We start from the raw sequence: 20947 nt of genomic DNA, 5'->3' as shown, positions 1-20947 counted from the left end.
GTGTGATTTAGTTGGACCTTTTCCCTGATTGGGTGAAGCATTAATCAAGAGAGGCCCTATTAGACTTGTCTTGACAGATGGAGAATAGAGCGATCTTCATCTTCACCTGTTTAATGATAATTACATTTGCGTGTAAGGGGAAGCACTTTATTTAGAAATTGAATTAAATGTTTTCTGATTTTATCGTTTTTCTTGGCTCTAAACCTCCGGGTTTGATAGTTCTCTGTCTCTTCCCCTCCATTCATCTACCTCATGCAGAGACCCGCGGAGCTGCACAGAGGGAGAACAAATCATATCACTAATGCAAGTGTCAAAGCAAATTCTTTGCCAATGGAGTTTTTTTGTCACGATCCAAAATCAAAGCAGGGGAACAGTCAGAGCCTCGAGCGCCTGAGTCTGAATTTATTAGAGTGCTAAAATGTGTAACTCTCAGAGGAAGAAATGCTACCTGAAGTGGGAGCGAGGCTGATTTGTCAAGACCCACTTGAGCACATGACAAGAAGCCAGGGAATGACAGAAGTCAGGAAGATGTTTTTCATCTGTTTGGTTGTGAAAATTGCTGATGTTGCTAATTCACATATAAACTTACATTGTTGCCAACCTAAAGCTGAGTCCCTTCTTTGACTCCTCTCTCCACCAGCGCCTGTCGAACGGCTCTCTGGAGTCGGCCCACGAGGCGAGCCAGGTGGTGGAGCTGCAGGACCTGCTGGAGAAGCAGAACTACGAGCTGGCCCAGATGAAGGAGCGCATGTCGTCGCTCTCGTCCCGCGTCTCCGAGGTGGAGCTGGAGCTGGAGACCGCCCGCAAGGACCTCATCAAGTCCGAGGAGATGAACAACAAGTACCAGAGGGACATCAAAGAGGTTACTGCGCACATGCATTTGCAAAGGGAATAACATTGGCAAGAGAGACTTCAAAGAGGGCCAGCAGGAGGCTAAATAAAGCTCTATTAGCATAAACTCACACACTAACACAGTCCCTTTTTTATTACTGTATGTGTCTGCCGTCCACACATGCATACGGAATTCAAGGCTTTGTTAAAGTAAGATACAAAAAATTGTAGGTGAAACTACAAATATCTGTGCATAGCAGTATTCTAATAATCAAATCCCAGTTGCCAGTAAAAACATTTTTTTAAGGACACACGCTGACGCTCAAAAAAATCAAAGGAAAAACAAGCATCTGTCTCTGAATCTGACGCTTTTGTTCTTAAAGGATATTTGGTTAAACTTCCAACATGTAAAGGATGAAAATAAACTAGTTCAATACATGTCAGAGTGGAGGTGAGTTCCAGTGAAGTTGATTCAATATGAATACAAGCTGATCCCCTTTAGCTAACAGCTAAAATGCTATTGATGGCTAACGCAGTGATTGCAGCCGTGCACACATCGTCTTATCTGAGCAGCTTGGTGTAATTAGCCTGAAGTTTTGAAAACACTTGCAGGAAGTTAAATCTCATCGCTTCACTATAATGTTGCGTTATTAAAGGGGGGGATGTTGCTTCACAATGGCAGTGTGAGATACAAGATAACAACTCTTTTTTTCCACTTTATTAAATGTTGTCTTAGAAGTCAATATTTGACCTGTTTCCTGAAATCCCTTGAAATACTTTTCTGGATATATTTTAACAATAATGGGTAAATTATGCAATTTTAAGGCATGTTTCATTGTTATATGTTTTTGGAAGGCATCTTAAGACCCCCCTCTCAGTGTCTCGCGACACCCCGGGGGGTCCCGACCCCCACTTTGGGAACCACTGTATTATACTGTAGCGATGTCAAACATGGAGTGTGGAGTAACTAAAAGCTATGATATGTGTTTATGACATAAGTTAAGTAACTATGTGAAGGCTGCTGTGTAGAGAAATGTGGCTGTTGGTTTATTTTTCAAACATACAACGTTTAAAGAAATGAAATATGTAACTGTGGGTCAAATATTAACAAACCTTAAATGAGAAAAAAACATTTTTTCTATTTTTTCAGGGCTTCACAAAGACAAAGGACTGTTGTTATTTTTGGTTTCATACATGTCGATATTTCAGGAGTTGTTTCTCAAATTACAATCAGCTGCTTTATTGTCATATTTCAGTTCACACTGATGAGAACACTGTGTACACTAGTTTCATTAATTTGCATAATGTGCGTGTGCTAATAAAATTACAGAGTGACATAAAAGAAGCCTGTGCAGATATTAAATTGCATATTTTATAACTGTAAAAAAAATTAAATAGAGTAAAAGCTTCAGATAATTCAAGGTTGTGTGATTCAGAAAAAGCTAAGAAGAAATTAGAGACAGCCTTTCTCATTGGAGGAAAAAAGTTTGAGGAATTGTCTCGTCTCTATTGGTCGTCGTGTTTTTCTCTGCTTGCTCTGACTGTTTGTGTGTTTCTGCTGCAGGCCATGTGTCAGAAGGAGGACATGGAGGAGCGGATCGTGACGTTGGAGAAACGCTACCTGAGCGCACAGCGAGAGTCCACGTCGGTGCACGACATCAACGACAAGCTGGAGAATGAGCTGGCCAATAAGGAGGCTTTCCTCAGGCAGGTCTGTATAATCCAGTGAGAACCTTTATCAGGACACATTGTTTGTTTTCAGAAATGTATTTTTGGAATAAAGGTGAAAATGTATCAGTCGAATTACAGTTAAGAGGCTGACTTACACCAACTTGTAAAATGTCAACCAAAGTTGAACTGTTGGTCTGTAGGTGCAGATGGCTGATGAAATGGGCCATTCAAAGTCAAATTTAGACACATTATTCAACAGATCCGCAGAGGTTTCTCAATAAGAACCTCTTGACTTTGTGTCAGATAACGTCAGAGGAAATGACTTCTGTGAAAGGAATGTTAATGTTTTTTTTATTTGATTCTTAATTTTAAGCAGATGCACATGACCCAAAGTATCATCCAACAAAAGTTACAGATCTATTCTCCTTTTTATGCCAATTACATACTTTTCCTGACCATAGAAGATTGAGTAACATTCCTCAGAGTGACTGCTTAAGCACCAGCTGAGCACTGGAGGAAGAGACAGAATGAGACTCTAATAATAGCTGAAGAAGTCATGGATACTCGCACACCATGAGACACACAAACGACCCCGGGCTTTACTGGGAAGCAAGCTGATTGGAAACCAAGCAACAACTGTGTTTCAGCAGTAGTTTGACCTTTGTTGGAAATACTTTCATGTTCTTTTGTTTACTGAGAGTTACATGCTTCTCATCATTCTCATGTGTCTGTCTACCAGCAGTGGGTTGGGTTAGCTTAGCACAAATACTTGAAAAAGGGGGAAACAATTAGCCATCCAAAAGTAAAATAATCCTCCTATCAGAACCTTTACATCTCACTTATTTGTTTACCGTAAAATCTGGAATATATATGTCCAACCGACTCGATCTGTTTTGAAAGAAAGATGGACAAAAAACTCCCTGTCATGCTTCTCCAATGGATGGTGATACACATAAGGAAAGAACATTTTTACAGTCACACTACAACACACCAGCTCTGGTCTATTTATTGCATATTTAGCTGCCAGTCTCGATTCCTTCAAGGAGCAGATGGCAAAGGCCGGAAGGACGTTATGCCTTATCACATAAAATGTAAAATATAAGTGAAAGCTTGGTTTGATTTCTGGCTTTAGAAATTCAAGTTGCTGTATCTGAATGTCTAATGAGCGCAATCAGCGGTATGTGCTGAGTAAAAGTTGCACTGTCACTCTTGGCAGGGACAGAGAGCTGCTGCTATTCTGATTCTGTTGTGATTCTTTTTATTTGAAGAAAAGCTGAGGCATCTTGCCAGAGCTTTGGTAGCAGCTCCAAGTTCCTCTAAAGTCGGATAGCTGCGCTGCATTTTCTACCAGGTGATGAAGCTCTGCTGACATTCAAAGGAAAATAAGGAAGAAGTTCTCATCCATAGAAGTACACTTTAGGGAAAAGTACAAAAATGTGTGAAATTTTGCCAGCTGGGAAGAAAGGTCTTTCTTTGAACAGGCTATTAGAGAGAAGTCTAATTTTGCTGACTCGACCAGTGTTTTATCATATCTTTAGTCAGAGGGCTTGCTGTTTTTACCTCAAATACCTCAAATCTGTTGGATGACCATCTTTTGATGCTGTTGATGTTTTTGCGTGTGCAGATGGAGGAGAAGAACAGGCAGCTACAAGAGAGGCTGGAGCTGGCGGAGCAGAAGCTGCAGCAGACCATGAGGAAGGCGGAGACGCTGCCCGAGGTGGAGGCTGAACTCGCTCAGAGGATAGCCGCTCTCACAAAGGTATAGAAACACACACAGGCTGACATTGACATTATTGATACACATTACAGCTTTATCCCTCACCTTCAGAGTGTCATGACGTCTCAACATGTCCCTCTCCCTCTCGGCCATGTAGTCCGACTCCAGCTCCTCTTCCTCCCTCGATGATTATCACTTTGTCATGGAAGCTAAACTCCAAGACATGAGCTCCATTCTTAGGAAGGTAGTCTTTCAGGGCGCCAAAGCTACCACCAACTCCTGTCGAAAATCAGATTCCTTCCAGCTTGTCAGTGTTCAGTGGTGTTTTTTTTGTTTTGTTTTGTTTTTTGTACTTGGATTCTGCTCTAAAACTAAGGGGGCAGCTGCATGGCACTTCTGGCTGGAGCTCAAACTTGGCATTGCTGGAGGATTTTTCTTTTCTCTTTCATTATTGGTGCTTTTCATTTAGCTAACGTGTCTTCACATTTACTTCACTGGCATCTCTTCGTTTCGTCATCGCTTTGCCCAGTGAGAATTTGAAAGAGACATGCCAGATAAAATCTCAAGAACAAGAAGCTCCAAATAACAAACAGTCATTTCCACAGCATTACTCTGGATGGATGGATGGATGGATGGATGGATGGATGGATAGTTAGTGAATGATCAGATAGATGGACAGTTGGGTGGATTGATGGATGGATGGATGGATGGATAGTTATTGGATGATCAGATAGACAGACAGTTGGGTGGATTGATAGATGGATGGATGGATTGATGGATGGATATTTAATAGATGATTGGACAAACAGGCAGACAGATTGATGGATGGGCAGATGATTTGGTGGATGGATGGATGGATGGATGGATGGATGGATGGACCATTGGAGGGAAAGAAAGAATGTTGGATGATGGATGGACAGTCAGACAGACAGACAGACAGGCAGACAGATGGACATATTGTAGGATGGATGGATGGATGGGTAGATGGATAGAAAGAATGGATAGATGGATGGATGAATGTATGGATCATTGGAGGGATAGAAAGAATGGTAAATGGATGGATGACAGGTAATTGGTTAATACTTCGATGGATAGCTGGACAATGGATGGATGGATGGGTAGATGGATAGAAAGAATGGATAGATGGATGGATGATAGATAATTGGTTAATACTTTGATGGATGGATGGAATGACTGATGGATAGATGGAGAGATCATGTTGTATGGTTACTTAGAGTTGTTGATTAAGATGTACTTTAATTACCTGCTAGGCTGCTCAAGACATTTCTTTATGTTGAATTCTTAGCACAATAAAATCCAACCTGAAATGAATTCCTGCTTTGTGTGATGCCACAAAACTGGTAATAAATTATCTAATGTGTGGTCAACATTTTTTTCAGTTAATTTTTCTGTCTTCTATGTGTTGTCCTATCTTCCATGAAGTAGCACCATTGAATTGATTGAGTGCAGGATTTGCCTTGACGTCACACCAATTGATAACAGACTTATGTTTAGGACAGAGCGCTGTTTCCTAGCATCAAGCTCCCTCAGAAGCCTCCTTTCCCCCTGGCTCCTTTTCTTTTGAAGGGATTGAAAGATCTTCCAAGATGGTGTTGGAGGAATGACATCTGGGACACAGGCGGAGAGAGGACGCAAGGAGGCACAGATTAGCATAATGAAAAGCACCCGTTCTGTCCTTTGGTGGCCTCCTTCTCCATCTTTCTCCTTCTTTGTATCAACCAGCTCTCTTTGCAGCTAAAACAATAGATTTTCCATCTTTGAGTTTGGGGATAGAAGCTTTGGCTGGTGGTGTCACCACTGCTTTCATGTTGGCCGTCACGCAGATCAGCAGCAGATCACCGTGCCCTCTTTTGTCTTCGTCTTCTCTGTGATCCATGTGTAGGCGGAGGAGCGTCACGGGAGCATCGAGGAGCGAATGAGGCACTTGGAGTGCCAGCTGGAGGAGAAGAACCAGGAGCTGCTGCGGGTGAGTCACGGGCGGAGGAGGCGTCGTGCCAGGCGGCGTTTAGCAGGCACAGACTCCCGCAGGAGAGTGACAGCTTCAGGCGGCACTGACTGATAACACATTGATTGAGTGATTTGTCACCAGTGACACATGGCCAAATCGATGTTTCACACATACTGCTGATAGATGATTTGTAAAATACTCACAAGTGATGCTTTAATCCGTGTCTTATTTTTAGATCACATCAAGAACGTAATAAACACAGTTGGAGAGAGAAAAGTAAGCTGTGTGAAAACATAAATGTAATTTCAGGAAGAGGTTCATAAATATGTACTCAATTAAAAAAATCTGAAAAGACAATATCAAACGTTGTTAAGAGGCATTAGACTACTCCTGCATGAGGTTGCATTTCCAGCTGATTAAGAGAAGGCATGGATAGGTCATGGAAGAATGAAGGGTTGTAGACAATTCTGGGTGTGCTGACTTCTCTTTACTTTTTCCCTTCAGGCCCGACAGAGAGAAAAGATGAATGAAGAGCACAACAAGAGACTCTCGGACACAGTGGACAGACTCCTCACAGAGTCCAACGAGAGACTTCAGCTCCACCTGAAGGAGAGGATGGCAGCTCTAGAAGAGAAGGTTCGAGACGGCCGCTGTATCCGTGGCAACTGATCAATATCCATTCTGTCCAGTCAGTGTCAAAGAGGTGGTGGTTTTTATCAACTGACTTTTCTTTTCTTTTTTTTCTCGTTGCAGAATTTATTAATCCAAGACTCTGAAGGTTACAGGAAACAGTACGAGGATTCGATTCATGAAAAGGTAGGCTGCATAGAAGATTGCTCTACAGTTTGGACATGCACCACTATGACTTCTCCGTATGATGTGTAGTAGTAGACGGGTCCTGTAATGACATCTTGTTAAATTGTTTCACACAGTCGCATCTGGCAGAGGAGATTGACAAACTGAGATCAGAGCTCGACCAGTTCAGGTTGAGGGCAGGCTCCCTCACAGACCCCACCCTGTCACGGTATGTTGGCTGTGGGTTTACATGTATGTGTGTTTGTAGATGTAGAAGGGTTTGACTAGACCCTGAAAATGTTTACTTTTGCACCTCAAACTCATGAAATAGACCTCTGGTAGCTCCGCCACCATTGCATGCTTTTCTATGCCTTGGAATCTTTCTGGTGCACGGGACTTGAGTAAAAAAACAAACTATTATGATTCTTATTTTTAAAGACCTTTTTTAAAATAGTTGGATAATACTGCATGAATTTAAGCTAGTTAGCTGGGCATGCTAACCTCAACAGCTTACATTCTAGCATTGACACATTCAACTTTAGTAAGGTCTACTAACACACAGGTTTTAACAATAAAAAAACATTTTATTACAGGTTTTTACAAAGAATACAAATTTCCCTTTCGTGCCACTTTTTGGTGATGAAACACACAACTCTGATGCTCCTCAGAAATGAGTCCAAACTGAAGTTAGATTCAGTTCACTGGAGTTCTGGAGCACACAGACAATTAAGCAATTGCATGAAACCAAGATGAGTCCGGAACATTGGTCAGACTCCAATTGTTTCATCATTTATTATCAGCCAGTTGTTTCAAGAAGTAGACATAGTTGGCCGACTCTAAAACACTACTTTATTCCTCTGTGATTTGATGCTTCTTACTGGATAAGATCTAGTTTAGATTGAAAAAGGCCAAAGTGAAGATTATTTCTATTTAATAGGAAGCAAATAAAATGCAGGAATACAGAAATCCACTCTCCAGCAGCAGTCCTGTAATTTCATATATCCCTGATAAAACATTTTACTCTGCTCTATTGTTAGAGCTATCACTGAACTCTCCATATCTATTCTTGGAAGATTTCTGGCTTCCCTTTCAGCCTGCATGGAGTTCTAATATTACAGTGCTGATGTGTTGTCAGTATCAGCTTTAATCTCCTCCATAGAGAAACCTTTTTGCAGCCATATAAGCGTATATATATCATGCTCTGATCCAACTATTCGCTTTGCTTTAGGAACCCAAACAAGACATTTCACAGGTTTACTGTCTGTGTGAATGTGAATATTACCATGACATTTCTGTTGTCATTGTTTGTTTCTGCTTCTTTGTCCAGGAGTGTCCCAGAGGACGTTTTATTTTAGGCACACACTATGTAACTCAAGATGTAGTATTACTGATAAATGTGATTCTCAGGTCTCATCTGGACACGTCAGCCGAGCTTCGATTCTCATTGGGATCTCTGGCTGAAACCCAGTCCGACCACTACCGCTCAGCCAAGGTCATCCGCCGGCCGAGGAGAGGTCGGGTGGGTCTGCGAGAACCCAAGGTGAGCCTTCAATCTACCTGGGTATTAAAACGTCTTTTCTACTACTCCTTCTTTATGTAAAGAACTCGACGGGTCCATCACACAGAGTTGGATTTACTGCCATGTTAATGGTAAATGCCATGCTGCCATAATGTTCTATTACCTGGATGTAAACCAGCACAGTGAACAGATCATCAGGAGGACTGAAGGCTGGTGGTGCTAGCTCTGCTATTGTTAGCCACACTCATCAAACCAATTTGACATTTTTTTAAATGTGTACCTTCAGGCTTAAGCAGATTTGAATATTATAAAATGTCCTGCCAACACTCTATTTCTTTGGTTTACTGAAGAGACTATAAAAGGTATTCAGCTTAATTTACCTCAATTCCTGAAAATATTCTGAGCGATCATTAGATGATTTAAATGGCAGCATAAAAACACCAGTCTCTGATTTTATAACAAAAAGTACAACTTTCTGATGAATGAATGCCTCTGATTCCCTTCATGATTTTAAATGTACTGTGTCAAAACTAAAACAAATGGTCCAGGTGTCACAGTCAGTCCTTGTCTTTCTGTGCAGGCTAAATCTTTAGGGGAGCATGAATGGCGTTCGCAGCAGATCGGCGTTCTGGGAGGTCACCACTTCGAGAGCGACACAGAGATGTCGGACATCGACGATGACGACAGGGAAACGTTGTTCAGCTCCATGGACATGCTGTCGCCCGGCGGCCACTCTGACGCACAAACTCTGGCCATGATGCTGCAGGAACAGCTGGACGCCATCAACAAGGAGATTCGGTACCAAAGAAAAAAAACCTTGAGTTCTCATTGATATCAAAGGGCAGGATTTCCAGACAGATTGATTTACTTTTCTTTACTTTTTGAGTTTTTAACCAAAAAGTTATTTCTAATATCTTTCTAAGATCACAACCTGGAAAGCTGAGATGATTTCCTTAGAATAATCCTGACTATGCACTTATTCCAAAGGTTTTTTTTTAAGGGTTTTTCCCGCCATACAATATATGCCATATTTTAGCCCCATCTTTTGCGTCATGTGGTCCATTCCAACCAAAATCTATATTTTTACCGATCAATGAAACAACTTTTTTATTGCTGATAGAGAAATTAGTTTGAAGCATATATACAACTGTATGTAAGTGGATTTTCCGGTCTATGACAAACACTTGTATAGTGTGCACTCTGCAAATCTCATCTGCTTGTTAATAGAGTAATTACCTTGTGCAGATAAGTATTCATAACCCCCGACTCAACTTGACTCCGTTCTACATTTCAAGGGCTCTTTATGTGCCGTTTGGTCTTTGCTAATTTCCGTCTTCACAGAGCTGCATTTCTCTCCAGGAAAATCTCCGACAGCGATCGTGGATTTAAGGAGTCGAGCGATCGGTTAATTAACAAAGTTATACCCTGGGTGTGTTGTAACTAATGACCTGACTTTTAGCCTTTTAATCTCCCCATTGTGTCTTTTAATTAGAGACTCAGCCTCATACTGGAGGTATTTCATTGGATTTGTTCGGCCGATCTTCAGATATCTTCCTTCAAAGACCCCAGAGATGAAGCTAAATAACCGAGCAGGGATACTAATGCCACGCTTTTTAGGAAATGAGCTCTTTTATGTTTTTCTCTGAAGGCGCTCATTGACAAGAAATGAAAGAAAGAAAGTGTCATACTCCCGTCTGAGTTGTTCCCCTCCTCGTGTCTCCTCCCTTCACCAGGCTCATCCAGGAGGAGAAGGAGTCGACGGAGCTGCGGGCGGAGGAGATCGAAAACCGCGTAGCCAGCGTCAGCCTCGAGGGACTCAACCTGGCGCGAATGCACCACCACGGCGCCTCCATTACTGCCTCAGCCACCGCCTCCTCCCTGGCCTCTTCGTCCCCACCCAGCGGACACTCCACCCCCAAACTCGATCCTCGCAGCCCGGCGCGAGATATGGAACGCATGGGGGTCATGACACTGGTTGGTATCTGGACTGCATGTGGACCGATCACTTATGAATTGATTACTGCCTTTGCATTTCACAGCTGCATTAGACTAGAGTCAGATTGCATGCTCAAGATGTCTGCGTCTGTACTTTCACAGACTTGAGATGTGTTTTTAAAAGATTGGATGACATTTTTTTTCAGACTGGATGTATAGCGTGTGAAATATTTCTGCTCCTTCGGGTAAATAAGAGTCGAGACCAGCCTGTTCTGTCGAGGTTGTCTGCGTGTGAAGCTTTAAATCCAGAGGAGGCATGAATTTTTGAAGACTTGCTGCATTAAGTCAGCCCGCAGAGAGTCGTGACAGAAGCTGTGCTGCCCTGTGAGCCGTCATCATGTGAACACTGATGTCAAAGGGGACAGCTCTCAGCTTCTCCTGGAATAGACAATAATATTTCACCGCCTCTTCAGCTTGACCCGAGGGTTAAACACTGCAGATGTGTCCACAGAGGAGGTTTTTACAGAACAAAAATACCATATAAATAATCACATGTACTTCTTCTAAAGGTGGTGTACATGTGTCTTTTATCCAGAGGCTTATAAAGGAAGGACACTTTGATTTTATTGATTGGTTAAACAACTTTTTCACCGATCCTTCTTCTCTGTGTTGATCATCTTTTCATTGGCAGAGGCTCTTGAGCATCTAATGATGTGTGTGATGTTTTTATGAATGAGCCAATAGACTTTCATATATGGCCAACACAAACATCAATCTTTCTGCCGCAAGAGTGTTGATGAATATCTTTGTCTCTTTATCTGCCCAACAGCCTAGCGATCTGAGGAAACACCGGAGAAAGGTAACAGAGATTTTCAGCTGATATGACCTTTAAACATATTCAAATACAACATAACCATAAGTTCCCTTTACTGCAGTGTGATGATATGATGTTGCCGTAATTACACAATAAGCGGTTTACCAGTACATAGGGTCATGTCTGATGTCCCGTTCTTCCCCCATCGTCCCGCAGATAGCGGCGGTGGATGAGGACGGGCGCGAGGACAAGGCCACCATCAAGTGTGAGACGTCTCCCCCGCCGACGCCGCGCACCGTCCGAATGACACACACACTGCCAGCCTCATCGCACAACGACGCACGAGGGTAAGAGTCGACTGTGCAAACACTGCTTCAAGAACAAAGGGATCTCATTTTACACCCAAAGTATTTTGTTTCTTGGACATTTATTCTCGTATCTCTTAAAGTCTTGATTTCGCTTAATGTAGGACGCATCATCTCAGCCTCTTTCTGTTTGTCTTGGACCAAATGAGATGATTTACTGCCCACTAAGAAAGCTTCCAATTTAGCGAGTGTATTGCCGTTTTTTTTTTTTTCTTGCACTAGCAGAGACAAACTGAGTGCTTTTTCATACTTGCATTGACATTTTTCACAAGATTAAAATAACAATCCAACAACTTAAAAAAAACGGCAAAAAAATGATGAAATCAAACTATTAAAAAAAAATTTAATTTGTGTGTTTTTATGCATCAGGATTGTAGCCTCTCTGGAGGCTGATGCCAGCGCACTGAGCAGCGTAGCCAGCAGCTCGGACTCCCTCCACAAACAGCCGAAGAAGAAGGGCATCAAATCCTCCATCGGACGGCTATTTGGAAAGAAAGAGAAAGGCAGAATGGCACACCTAGCACACAGACACGTCATGGTAGATCCACAAGGTGGGCGACGGAAACATGTCATGTTTATATTCCAACTACCGGTAATATCTTAAAATGTGTAGTTTTGTGACACATGTTTTCCTGATCTTTCAGCGACCATGATGGACCAGGACATGGCGGGCCAGGACATGGGGGTGGGCAAGCTGGGAACTCAGGCTGAGAAGGACCGCAGGTTGAAAAAGAAGTAAGCTTTGTCCAAAGAGCACATCAAGTAGTCGCCATAAAAACAGAATCACACCCTAACCTCCAAACAGTCCCTTGGTAGGACCTTCTCACACATGGATACAGTTGAATATACCCGCTTCTAAAAAATGGCCATATTAAGTTCATGGTCATATTTAAGGAAGCATTGTGTTTGTAAGTCATATAGCTGTATGTTCCACAGAGAGAGAGGCAATAACCTCCACCTCTCCCTGTGTTTACCTTTAGCTCTCCGCCTCTATAAAAGCCATGGCTGTATTGTATGTCATAACATAACCCACACTGAGAGCAGGATCAATATAAAAGCAGAGCTGGATCAGCCTCACTGTTTTCAGTCACAGAGCTAAAGTCAGACTATTGATCCATGCTGAAAAGCCAATTCATCTCATGAAGCTACTTTGTGGATGTGGAAGCTTTTCACTATAATCACAGAGCAGCCATTTTCCTCTGATGTCACGCTCTTGTTGGGAAGTTAAAAAGCTGGTTTGATGTCGTTCTGCTGTGTTCCAGGTTTTAAGTTTTGCAAAAATGTAAGGGATCTGACGAGTCTCTTTTGTTTCCCTGCTCCCTGTTTGATCAGAAACTAAAGAAAGACTGAATAATAATACAACTCCTGAAGGACAATTACACAGATTTCATGGTACAACAAAATATCATAACCCATTACCACTGTGAGACAACAGCTAATGTTAGCATATAATCACTAAGCTGACATTGATTGTGTTAGCATTTTTTGTCAAAGATATTATTGGAATACCGTGCAAATTAAGCTAATTGTAATGTATTCTTGTGCTAACGTTAAAGTTAGCCTGTAGCTAATTTCTCGCTATCATAACTATTTTATAGTGTTAAACAAAAGGGAAAGGAAAAGTAAGCTTCCCTAGCTACTAGCAATTTTAGCTAGGACGTTGTTGACTAAGGTTTTGGCTTTTGTGTTGGCTAGCTAGTAGATTACCAAATCAATATTTTAGATAAAACAACAACTTTGATAACCTGTTTGTACCATGTTGTTAACATCAGCTACTTTCTGGCTAACATTACATTTGGAAAAATGACACTACTCAATAGGAACGCTATGAAATAGTCCGGAATTATCAACTCGCATCTTAAAACACAATGAACCTTTTCTATTGTGTATATAGTAACATTAAGCAATTAAATGCTAATGTTGGACGTTCTAAAATTAGCTTAATCAAATGTGTTTCTTTAACTTGATATCCCCAGGTTTTACTTTTAGCCTAATTAGTCTTTTTAGTTTGCTAATCAGTCTTTTACAGCTGTGAAATTCATTTAAGCTTCCCACCCTTGATGTGATTACAGAAGAAAATGGGCGCTATGCGATAACGTTAAAGAACAGCTTTACTAACACACAGAGCCTATAGATTACTACGTACACTTACAGGTCAGGTGCGTTCTGCCCTACAGGAAAAGGTGGAACCCATTGCAAAAAAAACATCTTTCCAAGAAGTGTTGCAGAATGTATGTTTTTGTGTGTGTGCGTGTGTGTGTGTGCATTTGCCATGCCCCGGTGCCAAATGATGAATGTCATTTGCTCGAAGTGCACATTGAGTTGTCATGACGACTAACTTTGCCTCCCATGTAGTCGGTCGATAGCGAGTATCGGTTGTTGTTTGTTGACAAATGTGTTGTTTCTCTTCCGCTGCACTGACTTCTTCATAGCAGTGTCCAGGATTAAGGCCACACCACCACCTTGCATCTTGGCGCCTCCTCCTCCTCCTCCTCCTTCACACTGCATGCCATTGTTAAGCTGCCTGCACTGTTTCCATTTCAGCATCTTGACCGATCAATACCGCTGTGGTTCCATTGTTTGTTTGGGTTTTTCCTTTGAGAGGTATACCGACAATGTATCTGAATGTAACAGAGCATTTGAATGTAAGGTCGTTGTTTTTGGTGCATTTTCTCATTTCCTCTGCTGCACGAGATGTGATCAAGACTGCATTGTAGAAGACGACATGTATTTTTTTTGACCGGCCTACAGATGCTCCTGTAAACGAATGTCCTCCATTGTGAGATAAACGTGCGTGAATGTGTGTGTATGTTTTTTTTTTTTTTGTTAAGAACCGTATCTTTAATTGCCTTTTTAACTCATTAACATTTTGTGTACTTTTGTCTCCCCGTTGCTCTCTCTCTCTCTCTCTCTCTCTCCCCCTTCTTTGCTCTCTTACTCTCTCCTCTTCTTCCCCCCTTCCTCTCCCTCTCATCATCCTTTGACTCTAACAAAGCGGGTAAGTTGTGAGGAAGTATAACTGACCTCCTGGAAATGACTATTGTTTCAGCCATGATTACCCTGTCTGCCATCTCTCCTGTCTGTCCGCCACCATCCGTCCTCTCCCGAAAAGACCAGTGCCACAGCTGACGTTTTGTACCTATCTATCTATCTATCCTTCATGGCTGCTACTGACGCCATTGCGCTCTCTCTTTCTTTTCCCATTTACCATCTCAAGACGTTTCTTCCCCCCTTTTACAGTTCAATGGCAGCTGCATCCATGGCTGGAGAGAGAATGTGCCGCCGCTAAAACTTGGGGCCCACTTTTCACACCTGGAATGTCTTCCTCTCCTTTTTATGTGTCTTCTTTCTATTTGTGTGAAATAACCAGCTGCAACATCTGGTTATGGGAATGTCAAAATGTTCTTTTTTTTCTTTGTATGATTTGCCATAACTGTTTCCTTACTTCCCTTTTCCCCCCCCAGCTATGTTCAGTGGATGTATTTTTCTCCATGCATTTGAACTGACCTGAACATAAAAACATGAGCTATCTCCCCATGTGCTGGATAGATAAGACAGCGACTTGGATGAACACATTTCCTCTATGTATGCTGTGTTTAAGCGCCCTTTCACTGCACTGAGGCCTTCAACGCTACCTGTGCTTTGTTTCTTACCGAGCCCACTCTCTCTGTTTGTCAAGTTCTTTGGCAAAAAAAACTTCAGGGAATGTTTGTTTATCAGAGTTTGTGTTTTGAATCGTGTTCACTAAATTGGATAAAAACTGCATTGTGTTTGGTGTGTGGGTGTGAGTAACGACTGTGTTCCCTGGTCCCCTGTTTGTCCGGCATTTTCAGGCTGTTTATGAGTTTTTCTGTCTCGCCGAGTGTGGGAGGATTCAGTTCAATACAAAAAGCAAAGAGCACCTTTTCGTTGCTTTTTGTCAATAAGACTGGTACATTGTGCTGAATAAAGTGCCTCATGCAGCTCTCATAACAAAACATCTGCTACATTTGCTTTTCTAAAAACAAGAAAACGTTAGAGAACATGAAAAAAAATCATATTCATAATGAATCAAAAACTGCATTAAAAAAAGTATAAGAAGAGAAGAATCTGAGCAGCTGAACCGGGCAGGTAAATTTGCTTACATGAGCAATTTAGCGTCCAGCTTCAGCAGGTTCTGACTGAAGCACCGAGGCTTTCAGGTGCGTGAGTGCACTCAGAGAGCGATGCAGCACGTCACCATAGGAGCTTCTGAATGTTTCCTCTAAATGTTTTAACAGTTTCAAGCAGCATCTGGATCCAGATCTGCATCTTAGTGACAGAGCGGCGTGAGGTTGATTTAATATACTTATTCTGTAGGGTAGTGTAGTTACATCATCCCAAACGAATTCAACGATGTTCAAAAAAACAGAAAGCCATAATCAGTTTCCGTTTAAGAGGGAATTTCATTTAGTGATATATATGTCAAACACAAAGTCAGCTTTCTGTTCATGTTAGCTATAACGTTGCTTTTGGCTATTTGTGCGATTAAAATGACGAGACGTGTTCAACGAATATTACTTTTTTTTTTACCTGAATCAGGGTCGATCGATTTTCATTGGCAATGTCGGTTATTTCACAGTGAAGACAACAACTCCCATGATTCCACACTACTTCAAATTATCATCAAACTACTAGAAACTGAAAAATTGGACATTAAATAATAATCTCACAGTCCAATTTAAATTGTTCTGGAGGCCTTAACTTTATTATACATAGTTTAGAATTTGCTTAATCATTCAATGAACATCTACTGGATGGGCCAATTGGATGATATTTTCATACAGTATACATATAACCCCCTTTTGGAGGTCAGACATGGACATTCAAATTCTATAGGCTTGGATGTAATGACATTTGTAGCAGAAATCACATCGGTCAAGTGCTGGTGCTTTTCAAACCAATAAGAAACCTCCTATTTCTTTGTAATCTACCTGCACTTCTAACCTACCTATAATCAACATCAGTTGAGTAGAAGAGATATCCTGCTAAAAATAACTTAGCGGATGATTACATCCAGGGCAAACAGGGCTGGATGTTTCTACTGTTCTACAGTAAATTGAAGAATAGAAATGCTGTATGTGTTTTACATGCACTAATGTAAACACTGGGATTAGAGATTAGGGATTGAAAGTCCTCATAGGTTCAGTTGTTCAAAGCCTGTGTGTTTGAGTGTGTGTCTGTGTGCTCCACTCTTTGGCAGCAAAGAGATGAATGAATGATAAATCTCTCTCAGTGTACGAGCTGGACTCAGAGATAAAATGTGTATGAGTACTCTTCTGTCATGTACTATACACACACACACACAGAGATCCAACACAGTCTGGTGCTGCAGGCATTTGTGAGAAAGAAAAAGAGTGCATGGGTGAGGATGTGAGAGAGCTTTATTATCTGTGTGAGTAAATGTGTGTTTATTGTGATGTATAAGAACATGTCTTCATACGTGGTCTCCTCTGTCCCCGCCTCCAGACACGAGCTGTTGGAAGAGGCCAGGAGAAAGGGTTTACCTTTCGCCCAATGGGACGGTCCCACTGTTGTAGCGTGGCTGGAGGTACGAAGTCACCATCTTAGCAAGACTTTTTTTTTGTGTGGTGATTTCCAAAGCAAATATAGGCAACCGGCAGGTATTAGCTTCACTTTTACAACTCTTATGCTTTCTGTTTACTTGCCCCACTTCCTGTATCCTCACAGATTTCCATGCTTGTATTTAAATAACTCTTGAGAATATTTAAAACAAATTAAACTAGATTAGTCCAATGTGCCTGTAAAAGTTTTCTGTTTATTAAGTGTTATCTAAGGTAGTCTTTAAAAAGTACCCCAATGTATTTAGCTGTTGAATACACAGCTTAGGTCATTTTTGGAAACAGTTGCTCACTATGATTTATTTCATCAAACTTTGATCCAAATTCAAATGATTTCTTCCTGTTAATTAGCCGAGAAAACAGCATTTTGTTTAATGCTGAAGATGGACAACGGGTCAAGTTAGCATTCAACCACTTTCTAGTAGCTACCATTAATAAATTAATAAATTAATAAATAATTAATAAATTAATAAATTAATAAATAAATAAATAAATAAATAATTAATAAATTAATAAATAAAGTTATTATTATTAACATTAAGTAGGAATTTACACGATTGATCAGGCTTACATTCCTAATCCACTAATTAACTTCGTTCCCACCTCTGACCAGGCAATAACCCAATGATGGATTAGGATTTTAGGGTTGCACCTGGGGTGGCCAATCAGATTTCGAGTGGGGCCCATGCCACACCTTAAGACAGCCCCTGGTCATTAACTAGAAATATTCCTATTTAAATTCCAATATAGCAACAAAAGCATTGATCAAAACAAAAAAAAAATAGGCAGAAAAGGCAAAATATAAAAACCTAATTGGCCCTTAATGTTTGGATAATGACCTTCAGCGAATTCCTGATGGAACCAATCCCAGACGACAAGATCAATAAGGGGATATCTGGGCTGCTATTTGAAGATAACCTGTAAACTGCTAACAGGTCGGCATATCTCCTAACTCTACTTTCAATCTGGTTCTCCTGTTTTTTCTCTCTGTGTGGTAAAGCTGTGGTTGGGAATGCCGGCGTGGTACGTGGCGGCGTGTCGTGCCAACGTAAAGAGCGGAGCCATAATGTCGGCGCTCTCCGACACTGAGATCCAGAGGGAGATCGGTATCAGTAACCCTCTGCACCGGCTCAAACTCCGCCTGGCCATCCAGGAAATGGTCTCCCTCACCAGCCCATCGGCCCCGCCCACGTCCAGAACCGTGAGTTGTACATAAAAAATATGGGAACATGGATGCAGGCTGGAAGTGTTGCTGTGCAAACAAATGATTCATGTGGAGAAAGATGATAGATAAGAGAGGATATCCTTCATCCATCAATATAAAGTGTGTACAACTAGCCACTTACTAGATTAGCACAAAGAATTAAAACACAAAAAAGCAGCTAGCCTAGCTTCTCCAGAAAGAAACACAATCTAGTTTTCCACTTTTCTACTAAAACATTAAAAACAAAACGTAAAAAATAAAGATTGATTCATGTGTTAATAGTTCACTCTAGAGATTCCACAATGCTTATATGCTAAGCTAAGATGTGCTAAGCTAACAGGCTATTTGTAAGGATGGAAAAAAGAAAGTTCTGATCCGAGTCTTCAAAAGAAAGAAAATAATCACATTTCCCAACATTTTTAACGGTTCAGCTGTAAATAAAAAGAAGGTGTAGCAATGCCAGCATGCTAACCCTGTTTTATTTTCCCTGAGTACATCATTTCTACCTCCAGAGCGGCTCTGAAAAATGTTTGTATCACTAAATGTCATCGCTGCTCACATGCACAACGCCTCCACACATGGGTGACACATGTGTTGGGAGGAAGACAACAAGCCAAAGATTAGCAAACAAAGCCATCAACGATCATTTTACAGCTCTTGAAAAAAAAAACAAAAAAAAAATTTATAACCCGTAGTCTTTGAGATAAGTCAGGGAGTTTATTACAAAGGGAGTCAGAGTTTGTGTAAGCTCGATGGTTATTCCACGCACACATTTGCTTTCATAACGCCACGTCGTCATGGCAACTGCACACGGCCCTCTAAGGACTGTGCTGTTCCTTAATGATAGAGAAGGTTCACGCTGCAGGGCAAGGAATAAGCTGCTTTGTACTGAAGGTACACATTCACAAACAATGCAAGGCCATACATCACACAGACGTGAGAAGTTGTGCGCTGGTAAATGAGCCCAGCTGAGAATTTTCATTAAAAGGTTTAAGTCTCTGTACAATACTATCTATGCATGCAGCAGTCATAACTCACAAGTTCTTGCACTTTTTCTGTCTTCTACCGTTTCAAATAAAACTTGCAGGATGCCTATATACTTCCCTTCCCCTTCCCCCGTTTACCCTCTCATGTAGCACTTAGCTCCACTTCCACACCTCATAAACCTTCATTACACAGCATGCAACTCCACACGTCCCATTACCAACTTCCCCCAGTTGTGACAAACCCTCCACCTGTTCTCACAGTAAAAGACCTTAAACTTGATGATCAGGGGGGAAGTGTATATGGAGCAGAAACAAGAGGGAGGAGGGGGAGTTAGTCATCTTACATTGGCTATTACACTTGAACAAGTATTACAACCTGTGCTTGTTTAATAGATTAAGTCAAGAGTCTTAGAGGGGTTTTCCAAGCCGTGACTTGAACACAGTCAAAAATAGTTTACCTTGATGATGCACTGAGGTTTACAAATCACAAACCACAGCAAGAGCAAGTCTGCAGCACTTTTCAGCGTACCAATTTTGCTGTTTTTTTTGTTTTTTTTTACAAAAACTTGAATTAAAGCATTCACTGGAGCTTCTGTCTCCCAGATTTTCACTGAAGATTTTGAATGTGTTTAAACTGGAAAGAAGCCTCTAAACAACGGAACATGCATTGCAACTTTAAAAAAACACAAAAACCAGGCATTTTAGGCTGCAACAATTACAAGTGCCGGCGGAAATCCTGGAGGGATTGACTAATGGTGTGAATGTAAACACCCCGCCACAGAGGTTCAGGTAGAAGCTTCAAAATAATAAAGAACTTAATACAGAGGGTTCAAAAAGATGCTTTCTCCCTCATGTACGACACAGATCAGTTGCCTTTAGGGTTTTGCAGTTTTTGTAATCTGTGCTGAGATTTACACCCCCACCCAATAAACATACAGTAGCTTTCACTTTGGACATTTCTGATTGGAACTTCCTAGTACTGAAAAAAGTAGCCCGCAGAATGTTCTACGAATTATCCCGTAGACAGGAATTCAAAGGATGGAACCAGATCTCGTCACAATAAGTTGAACAATCTGTGAGTCGATCAACAGAAATGGAAAGAAGTTATTTAAAAAAACAAAAAACCTTTTCATGAAGTCCAGGCACTAAATACTGTTAGAGAGAACAATTACTAAATTGACTTTGAAAGTCGTCACTAGATATTTCAAATATTGTAAGTTACAGTACTAGATGTTGTTTTTTCTTAAACTATAATAAGCAGATATAACTTTCATATTTTGCATGATTAGAACCACTGTGGAGTCATTTCAGTGAGCTGACCGTTAGATAAAGATGGAGTGGGATGCTTAAGGTGTGTTTTTTTTATTTCTGTTGGTGTCGATACTGTCGGTACTAATTGATTTGGTGTCTTTGTTGTGCATGACGTCTTCTCTTCTCACTGGTGTTGTTTCTACATGTACTGTATGCTGAAACATGGATGTTCTGTGTTGTACTTGTGTGTGTTGTGTTTTTTTTTTTGTCCTCTGCACACGCCCCTTGGA

General features: G+C 41.1%; 1 protein-coding gene across 13 annotated transcripts in view; it reads left to right on the top strand.

The window, feature by feature from the left end:
* The window catches only part of ppfia2 (PTPRF interacting protein alpha 2), a 143478-nt gene that overhangs the window by 112745 nt on the left and 9786 nt on the right, over positions 1 to 20947 (top strand). For 8 of the 13 annotated variants that reach the window (XM_061030275.1, XM_061030273.1, XM_061030272.1 and 5 more), the window contains 17 exons: positions 641 to 862; positions 2396 to 2542; positions 4127 to 4261; positions 4377 to 4463; positions 6123 to 6206; positions 6693 to 6824; positions 6942 to 7004; positions 7121 to 7212; positions 8391 to 8523; positions 9083 to 9300; positions 10236 to 10476; positions 11267 to 11296; positions 11468 to 11598; positions 11986 to 12167; positions 12261 to 12351; positions 17104 to 17185; positions 18217 to 18417. In XM_061030275.1, coding sequence (XP_060886258.1) covers positions 641 to 862; positions 2396 to 2542; positions 4127 to 4261; positions 4377 to 4463; positions 6123 to 6206; positions 6693 to 6824; positions 6942 to 7004; positions 7121 to 7212; positions 8391 to 8523; positions 9083 to 9300; positions 10236 to 10476; positions 11267 to 11296; positions 11468 to 11598; positions 11986 to 12167; positions 12261 to 12351; positions 17104 to 17185; positions 18217 to 18417 — 2271 coding nt within the window. The remainder of the gene's footprint in view (positions 1 to 640; positions 863 to 2395; positions 2543 to 4126; positions 4262 to 4376; positions 4464 to 6122; positions 6207 to 6692; positions 6825 to 6941; positions 7005 to 7120; positions 7213 to 8390; positions 8524 to 9082; positions 9301 to 10235; positions 10477 to 11266; positions 11297 to 11467; positions 11599 to 11985; positions 12168 to 12260; positions 12352 to 17103; positions 17186 to 18216; positions 18418 to 20947) is intronic. The other 5 variants (XM_061030277.1, XM_061030282.1, XM_061030284.1 and 2 more) reach the window with 1 other exon arrangement.

Source organism: Labrus mixtus, chromosome 22, assembly GCF_963584025.1.
Source record: "Labrus mixtus chromosome 22, fLabMix1.1, whole genome shotgun sequence".
In the NCBI taxonomy this organism is placed as follows: Eukaryota; Metazoa; Chordata; class Actinopteri; order Labriformes; family Labridae; genus Labrus; species Labrus mixtus.
The sequence above is the reverse complement of the archived record's forward strand: the minus strand, read 5'-3'. Positions and strand labels throughout refer to the sequence as shown.